This window comes from Nothoprocta perdicaria, unplaced genomic scaffold (assembly GCF_003342845.1).
Source record: "Nothoprocta perdicaria isolate Ctin4 unplaced genomic scaffold, notPer1 scaffold_252, whole genome shotgun sequence".
Classification (NCBI taxonomy): Eukaryota; Metazoa; Chordata; class Aves; order Tinamiformes; family Tinamidae; genus Nothoprocta; species Nothoprocta perdicaria.
Genome location: NW_020455480.1, coordinates 108,006 through 116,817, shown reverse-complemented (window position 1 = coordinate 116,817; position 8,812 = coordinate 108,006). Strand labels below are relative to the sequence as shown.

The 8,812-nt window shown below is 65.6% G+C and overlaps 1 protein-coding gene across 1 annotated transcript; it reads right to left on the bottom strand.

Moving 5' to 3' along the window:
- Positions 1-4,549: 4,549 nt before the first annotated feature.
- On the bottom strand, positions 4,550-8,812 carry TMPRSS13 (transmembrane serine protease 13). Its single transcript, XM_026040291.1, has 12 exons — positions 8,807-8,812; positions 7,347-7,518; positions 7,028-7,129; positions 6,552-6,674; positions 6,338-6,467; positions 6,031-6,123; positions 5,903-5,946; positions 5,625-5,784; positions 5,344-5,516; positions 5,155-5,259; positions 4,884-5,089; positions 4,550-4,801 (listed from the first exon to the last, which is right to left on the bottom strand). Exons 1-12 carry the CDS (start codon positions 8,810-8,812, stop codon positions 4,550-4,552), a joined length of 1,566 nt encoding a protein of 521 aa, XP_025896076.1.

Here is an 8,812-nt window from a genome sequence, read left to right as displayed (position 1 = left end):
GCGCTCCCGGGCCGCTCCGTCGGGGCTGAGCGCGCGCTTCGGGCCGCGCGGAGCCCCCGTGGACGGAACGGCCGCACGCCGCTGCGAGCGGGGGGACCTCCGGACCTCCTGCCGCCGGGATCTGGGGCGGCCGGCCGCCTTCCTCGGGTGTGCGGCCAGGCCGGCTTCGCGCCCGTGCCCGCGCGGCTCCCGCGCCGGCCCTGGAGAGCCATTTCTTCATGCAGACCCCTCGGCAGCGCTGCCACCGCTSAAACGTTTCATCCCCTAATCGCTCAAATGCATCTTGGATGGAAATCAGCTTCACAGACAATAATGGCAGATTGTGGCATAATGGCACCAYACACTCATTTCACCGTTTCCAGTAAAACAGAAAAAGAAAATAAACCAGSCCTGGCATTTCAAGGCAATTATTCAGACGAGTGCAGAGATACAGAGCAGCACAGAGGAGCTGGACAGCGTCAAATCTTTTTAATGCCAAGAGATAACCCGATAAAGCTGTCAGTTACCGTGCAGCGGGCGAGGCAGGCACCGAGCACTTGCAATCGAGTTGGGGCTCCTGTGACCCTCCCCAGCGCTCCCCTCTGCTCATGGGCTGCACACAGCGAGACACCTCCACAAAAGAGTGGCTGTGGCGCGGCCCTGGGCACTGCCCTGATGCACGGGGCCGAGGGGCGCACAGAAAGCTGCCCTTGCAAAYGCAGCCACCGGGCCGTGCAGGTGGGCGGCTCCTGCTCCGCAGCACAGCCCGCTCTTTCTTCCTCCTTTGGCTCTCTGGCTTACAGATTTGCAAGGCAGGGCCTGATGCAGCGAGGTTTCAAACCTGCGGACATCCTGCACTCCCTCCTGTGCTAACTCAGCTCCTGGTGCACAGGGCAGTTGCTGCAACAGCAACACGCATTCCCTCGCTGCTGGAGGCAACTTGAAGGAGCACTGCCTTGTTTTCCGGCGCGTTGGGACCGGGCATGCTAGTGCCTGGGCGTTTTTCCTGCTCCCTGAGGGCAGTGGTGGGCACGGAGAGCCGTGATGGCAGGACGGCTCGTTAGCGGCAGGCAGCGGAGCCGCCGCACCGTGGAGCTTCCTTTTGCGTTTTCCTCGCTTGGCAGATGTTTTCAGTTGCCCAGCAGCCCCAACCAGACAGCCTTGTGTCGCCTCACCCGTGTTCCCCCACAGCACTGGCACGGGTAGCCTCACCAGCCCTCGGCACCGCGGCTCCTCCCAGCAGGGCCCCTGCTAATTTTAACCACGGGGCTGGGAGCGGGCAAGCCTGGTCCAGGGCCTCCTAATAAAGCCATTTGCTGCAGAAGGAAAGCACAAGGCCCCTGTGCTGAGGCTTGGAGCTGGCGTGCAGGCACAGCCGCAGCAAGCTGCCCAGAGCCGGCAAAACAGAGCAGGGACAGGAGGGAAAGGTGGGCCCAGCCCTGTGGCTGCTCTTAACCCAATGTTCTCCCTCCCTCCCTGTCTCCTTTAGGCCTCCTCACAGCTGGCCCCATTCCTTCCCTGTGARGCCCAGGGACACCACGCCAAGCCGGGCCTGGATTGACTGTGAAAAGGAGCAAATCTGAAATTATAGGAAAATGTTTTTATAGAGAAACATCACCTAGAAACTTCCTCTGCACAGCTATATAAACAAAGATGTTTTGACGCAGCAGAACAAGGAGCCATAAAGGGGCGCTGGGGGAAAACGTGGCTAGCTGGCAGTAATTCCCATGGTGCCTCTCAGACTGGGTTGCTGTAACCTGTCCTCCCTGGCACACCGGCTTCACCGCCGGTGGAGCAGCCGGGCGGCGGCACGGAGCCGGGCTCCCGGGCAGCATCGGAGCAGAGAGCAGTGCCCTGGTGCAGGATGCTCGAGCATGGGGTGCAAAGCTGTGCCTAAGCACCCACTTCTTCTTCATGGGTCTTCCCTCGGGAGAGCGGGGCACAAAGGAGCCCCTGCCCAGGACCCCCGCTCCAGCCTGGACCGACAAGGGCAGCCTTTCCCCGAGCCTGCCTGGGGAGACGGTGGCGTGGCAGCTTTAGAAGAGATAAATTAAACTCATACTGAGTACTGAAGCCATTTACCTGCTTTGAGAGGCTATTTGGGAGAGCAATAGCCTGCGAGGAGGCGAAAGCCACAGCAGCACGGCAATTCCTCTGGGTGCTGCAATGGCTCTGCTCCCAGGAACAYAGCCCTGGCAAGATCATCTCTCCTCAGGTTCCCTTTTGTGTTTTATTCCCTTTTAAAAGACTTGTTTCCCCAGCACGCCAGCCCGAGGAGCCAAGACAAGCTCTGAGTGGCAGCTCCGCCGTGCCCATGGCGATGCAGAGGGCCCGGAGAGCCGCTGCGCAAGGGTGTTTTGGTGCTGTCGCTGCAGCCCCCTTGGGTCCGCACAGTCTCAGGCTGGTGTGAACAGAGCGGGAGCGCCGTGACCTGGATCCCTCCCGCAGCGTGCTGAGGCCCCGAGCACGGGCGCGAGCGGCGGCGGTGCCGGGAYGCAGCGGCACCTCCAGCCTCTCTTGAGCCGGCAGCTCCGCCTCGCGCCCCGGCACCGCAGAGCCGGCACTGCAGGTCTAMTCCTGGCCCTTTCTCACACCTCCGTTTTTAGAAATGCTTTCCAGGGTCCTTTTAGTGCCCCCAGCTGCGTCAGGCACCAGCAAAGCTGGGCTTTAAGTGAGCACTTGTGCGGCCCAGCAGGACGCTCCGCTCCCAGCTGTGCCCTGGTAGGACCCCCCGATCCGCGGGGAGCCGGAGCTCCCAGGCGCGGGGAGCGTGTGCGTCCCGTGCACCTCCCCGCCTGCTGCTCTCACGCGCAGCCCTCTGCCCTCGCAGCATTGCTCCACACAGTGCCCCAAAGGCCCCGCTCCTCTCCTTCCGCAGCCCCTGCCAGCTGCCTGCAAGGAGCAGGGTTTTGCCCCAAACTCCTGTGTCACCAAACACATTATAAGGTAAAATGAAACCCTTTTCTTGGCCTCTGTGCAGGGCGCCTTCAAAGGAGGCTCACGGTGCTCTGGGAGGCTTCGCGGTTGCTTCTTTTAAAAGCTTCTTGAGGTCAGGCTGACTCAGAGTTTCCCAAAAAGCAACAACACTTATTGTTTCAGAACAAACCGAGAGCCTCTGCCAAGCGCGGCCCTGATCACTGGGTCTGCTCTGCGGGGAAGTAGGTGCTTTCTGCACACGTCGAGCCCGACTACATCTGTTATCCCAAAGTTCAAAGCCATCCTCCAGCGCGCTGCTCGCTGATAACCTTTTCCCTGGCCCACGGTGACTTCTGAGAAGTTGCAGGGTGCTGCAGGCAGCGCACAGGGGCGGCCCCGCGGCAGCTCCCACACCACACGGGATGCTCTGCTTAGAGGCACAGCTGACCAGTGCAGCTCCACGGTGCCGGGGCGCATCTGAAAGGTGCTYGCGGGGTCTGCCCAGGGCTCAGCCGCCCCTCCAGCACCGCTGCACGTGCTGCCGGCTGCAGACCAGCGTGCTGAGGCCATGGGATGCGCAGCAGCCCTGTCCTTGCAGGTGCTGTGCAGGAGGTGTGCGCGGGGACGCCGCGGCTGCCGCCCCGGCGGCGTGGTCCTCCCAAGGAAGCGGAGGCTCTGGCAGGAAGAGGCTGCCCCGGAGACCTGCTGGTGACTCGGGAAGGCTTCAGAGTTCCTTGGAGAGCGCAAGGGAGCTGCCGGCAGCACCGCTCCCTCCTGCAGCACGGTGCCCAGCAGCGACCGCACGGCTGCAGGGGTCAACGCCGGGCCCTGCGCTGCCTGCCAGCAGCGGGGTGCGCGCAGGCTGCTCTGCCCCGGGGTAATAGCCACAAGAGCCTCTCCACGTGGAGCTACGGAAACGTTTATTGAGAGCAGAGCCCGGAGCAGGGCTCACAGGGCCCCCTCGCGCTGCACTGCCCACTCGAGGGGAGCAGCATCCCTCCGTCCCACAGACACGTGTGACCTCCGGGAGGAGTGCGGGGCCTGAGCGTCCGCAGCCCGGCGCTGCGGACCTGCCTTGCTGCCGCCCCAAGCTTGTAGTCCTGCCCAGCGCCACCGCTGCAACAGCCACCAAACCAGGACAGGCCCCGTGACTGCCCGCACGCGTGGCCGGRCCATTTCCACCTCGCAGGAAAACATAAATAGGCATTTCGTCAAGTAGGGGCACTTCCTAACCCTTCCGACCTGCAATGGCCAGAGCAAGCCCTGCTCTGCCTGGAGACAGCGCGAGAGGCAGGGCGAGGAAGAGCAGCCCCATGCTCTGCTGCTGCCTCCCCCGCTGCAGCCGGTGCCGTCACGTGCACAGCGGCCAGGTCCCCGCACCAGGCGGGTGTCACCGCGCTGCCGCTGGCCCCTTCGGCGGTGGCCCCGCGCTGCCGGGAAGCAACCACAGGATGCGGCACCAGGACACGTCTATTTACAAAGCGGACTCGCGGTGCCAGAGCAGAGGCACTGCGATCACGGGCGATGCGCTGCCGCCGGCTGCCTGCACCGGGCGAGGGCTGCGCACCGYGTCTCCGGAGCTGCGAGGGCGGCAGGTCCCGGCGGCGCCCACCGTGCAGAGCRGGAGGAGGCTCCGGCGGGGCTGTGCCCGGCCTCAGTCATTCTCGCTCTGCGCCGGGGAGAGAGGAGAGGGCGAGGGGGAGACGTCCAGGTGCCCGGCAGCAGGCACGGGCCCATGCCCGGGCGCCCTCACCTCCATCTTGCTGTATATCCAGCTGAGCAGCTTCGTGACACGGGTGTACACCCCCGGCTTGTTCTTCTGGCCGCAGCCCGTGCCCCAGCTCGTCACGCCAGCCACGTACCAGCGCCCGCCGTCCTCGCACACCAGGGGCCCCCCGCTGTCACCCTGAGTGCAGGGGCAGCGCGGTGAGGCCAGGCAGCCCGCGGAGCCGCTCCCGGCCCCGCCAGGGTCCCGTGCCCGCGCTCACCTGGCACGCGTCCTTGCCCCCCTGCAGGTAGCCGGCGCACATCATGCGCGGCGTCAGGTAGCCCTCGTACACCTTGTCGCTGTTGCACACCTTGTAGTCGATGAGCTTCACCTCGGCCTCGCGCAGCTTCGGGGAGGTGTTGTCTGCCCCGCGGGGCAGCAGTGCGTGAGCGTGGTGCACAGGGAGCTGYCACGCGCGCACGCGAGCTCCAGGGCGCACCCAGGGGCACAGGCACAGCGCACTGGCTGCTCTCCTGCTCTGCGCCCTTCACCCTCACCTTCGTTTTCCCTGGTCTTCCCAAAGCCGGTGATGAAGCAGGACCTGCCGGTCAGGAAGCGCTGGCCATGCATGGGCAGGCAGGCTGGGCGGACCTGGGCTGGGGCAGAGCGGGCGAGGAGGGCACGTGAGCACGGGCTGCAGGCAACGCACCCGCCCGCGTGCCCCGCAGCCGGACCCGCACCGGAGAGCGTCAGCGGCCTGGAGAGCTTCATGAGAGCGATGTCGTAGTCATCATGGTCGTCACTGTAGTTGGAGTTGATGATCACCTGAGAGACAGGGATGCCCTCGGAGCGCTGCTTGAGGTCGGAGACTCCGCCGTACACCCGCCAGTCATCCAGGATCTTCATGCTGTTCCTGCGAGCACAGGGCAGGGCAGCAGGCTGAGACAGGGCACGGGGAGGCCGGCAGGGAGGGCTGCTGGCCGCAGCCTGTGCCCTGTGCAGGAGCATCCCCGGGGCTCACATGAAGAAGCAGTGGGCCGCCGTGAGCACCCACTGTGCGTCAATGATGGTGCCGCCGCAGATGTGGATGGGCCCGTACTGCACGCTGACTTGCCAGGGCCATTTGCTGGCTGAGGTTTCCTTCCCGCCGATGATCCGGCCGGAGATCCGCTGCCCGCAGCCTGGGGGAGAGAGCGGCTCAGCCTGCGGAGTGTGGGGGGCACTGCCTGCCTCCCACAGAGCCCAGCAGCGCCCCGTGTGCCTGGTGCTGCCGGAGGAGATTGGCCACTGTCCCCTTACTTGTGCATCGCAGGGAGACGTACTTGCCCGTAAGGCACTGGGAGCTGCAGGGGAGAAGAGGGAGACCGAGTCAGCAGGAGGCCAAGGGGAGCGAGGCCGGCGCTGGGGAGGCAGCGCTGCSCCGGTACCTGTTGAGGCTCTGCTGGATGGTGTCCCGCTCCTCGGTCACGCTGAGGCTCTTGCCGGAGACGTGCAGGGGGATGTAGTCCGTCTGGGACGCACTGCCAGGAGAGAGGGAAGAGGCGCCTGAGGAGCCCTCCTCAGCCCTGGGAGAAGTGGTCTTTCCCCTGGCAAAGCCCCATTGCTGGGGATGGAGTACAGGCAGCTTGGAGCACTGGCCGGGAAGGGGGGCAGAGCAAGGCGCTCCGTGCACCAGCTGCCAGGTGCCCCAGGGCTTTGGCACGGCACTGGGAAAAGCCAGCCRCGGGGACTTACTTCTGGAATCCCAGCTGCTGGCAAGTCTTCCTGGAGAAGGAGTCGTCCCAGGCACTGCTGCACACGGGCAGCCACTGGCTCTCAGTGCTGGAGTAGACGTGGAGCAGGGAGTGGTCGGAGCTGAAGCGCACTGCGGGAGGCAGCAGCGGGCGCGTGGCAGAGCGGCTCCCCGCGGCGGGCGCCCCCGCTCCCAGCGCGGCCCGGCCGCCCTTACCGCAGCCCAGCTCGTCACTGCGCTGCGAGCAGTCGGCGACGCCGTCGCAGCGCACCGCGCTGTCCTTGCAGTTCTCGGCGGGCTCTTTGTACACGATGCCGGTCTGCGAGCGCCAGAAGAGGACTGGAAGCAAGCGAGTGCCGTGCTGAGGCCCTGCCTCACGCTGGCACGAGCCATTGCCCTGGCCCCCCTGGGCTGCATGTGCTAGAGCCAGCTCGTGCCTAGGCTGCACGGGCGCTGCTGGCTGGTCCTGCACGTGCAAAGCCATCCCTGGGAAGGGGAGCACGCAGTGCAGCCTGCAGCGGCACGGAGCCCTGCAGCCCGTCTCCCTTCCTCCGGAAAGCCCGTCCCCAGACGTCCACCAGATGTCAGGAAAACTCCGGAAACGGGAGAGGCAGCACATGTGCAGCTGCTCCAGGGCCATCCCGCCTGCGGAGCAGCTCCCCAGCGCATTGCCGGGCACAAGGGGCACTCACAGAGCAGGATGAGGGCGGTGAAGAGCACGATGAGCAGGGAGACGCAGAAGATGAGCGCGAGCCGCCTCTGGCTCATGCAGGCAGCTCTGAACATGGAGGACTCTGGCGGCAAGGCAGAGGCAGGGTCAGCGCAGCCCTCTCGCAGCCCTCCCGCGGTCACAGAGCTCCCCCGAGCCCGCAGAGCTCCGCAGGCAGCATCCCCAGCCCCGCTGCGGCCCCGGGCAATGGGCAGCCTCCAGGCCCCGCAGCGGCGCCGSGCTGCCCTGCGCCACGCGGAGGGGCCGCCGCGGCCGCGGCGCGCTCGGAGCTGTCGCCTTACGTGGGCTCTCACAGGCGGTGCAGGACGCCGGCGCCGGGCCGGGCTCCGGGCTGTAGGGCTTGAAGCTGATCCCCAGGACGCTCTCCGGGGGCTGTGCGGGCCGGCTGCCGAAGAGGCTGCTTGCGGGCAAGGCATGGAGGGCGGGCGGGAGGCTGCGGGGCGGCGTGGAGAGCTGCGCGCAAAGGAGCTGCTGCTAGAGCCAGCCGCGGCGCTGCCCGCACACGGGCACCGCGGCACGGGCACCGCGGCACGGGCACCGCGAGCGGAGCTGCCCGCCGCTGCTGCACGCTCGCCTAGGCCGCCCTGCCGGCAAGGCAAGGCCGAGCACTGCTGCGAGAGATGCAGGGCACGGCACCTTGGCCAAGGACTTACCCCCTTCTCAAGGCGGCTTTCAGATTGGCCAAACCGAGCAATTGCACTACAGCAAGCAGCCCTGTCTTGGGTATCGCATTGGTCATGCCATGGCCCAGTTCCTGGGCGCTAGTGCCCCAATTTATACATCTATCTTTAATTAGCCATTTGGAAAAATACAATGCAATTTCCAGCTGTTATTTAGTAATACTTAATAATCAGTGTTTTCCAAGCCCTGAAACATCCTGCACCCTGGAATGCTGCTCTGCAATTGTGTCACCCCGATCCGCGAATTTGCAAAAGAATATTTATTTCCTTTTCTTGAGATCTTTCCCCTGAGAGCATCTCAGCAGCTGCAGCCCACTAGRCCAGCACAGCCTCCTGCTTCCCTCAGAGCAGCCTGTGCACCACGGCYGCTGCAAGTGCTGTTGCCTCGGCCACAGTTTCACGTGTGAAACCTCGAGCGCCTCCAGAGCAGGCAGCAGTGCAGAGGTGCCTGCAGCCAGCGCGGTGCGAGGAGCAGGCGTGGGCCAAGGCCTCATCCTGCGCCTGCACACAGCCCCCGGGGCTGCAGCTGTCCCGGGAATAGCAGCACTGCACGTCCACAGGGCCTCCGGCGAGACCGGCCCCTACCCGGAGAGAAGCAGCCCGCAGCAAAGGGAATTGCACCAAATTAAGGCAAACGCTGTGCGCTGCGGAGCTGGAAAAGCCCRGCTTGCTCCGGCCCTGCACCTGCGTGCCACGAGGGAGCGTGCCGGGGGAGCTGAGCCGCGGGAGTGCACAGACCCCGCTGCGTCTGCCTGTGCACGGGGCTCTTGCTGCCGCACAGAGGGCACGGGTGCGGGCACCGCGGCACCCTTGCCCCGGCTGCAGCCTGCCCTGCGTGCGGCCACCGCACTGCCCCTGCCGCGGCGGCGCGCGCCCTGCGCTCAGGCCCTGGCCTCGCAGGCGCAATGTGCCCTCCCTGGCAGCTCTCACTTCCTGGGCATTATCCGGTGAGTCACCGCTGCCGGCCTGGCCCCGTGCTCCCTGCCCTGCGTGGCTCCTGCTGCGGGCGCGGGGCCCCTGTCCTCTCGCAGCGCGGTCGAGCCCCTTCCTCCTCCCCGCACCTGCAT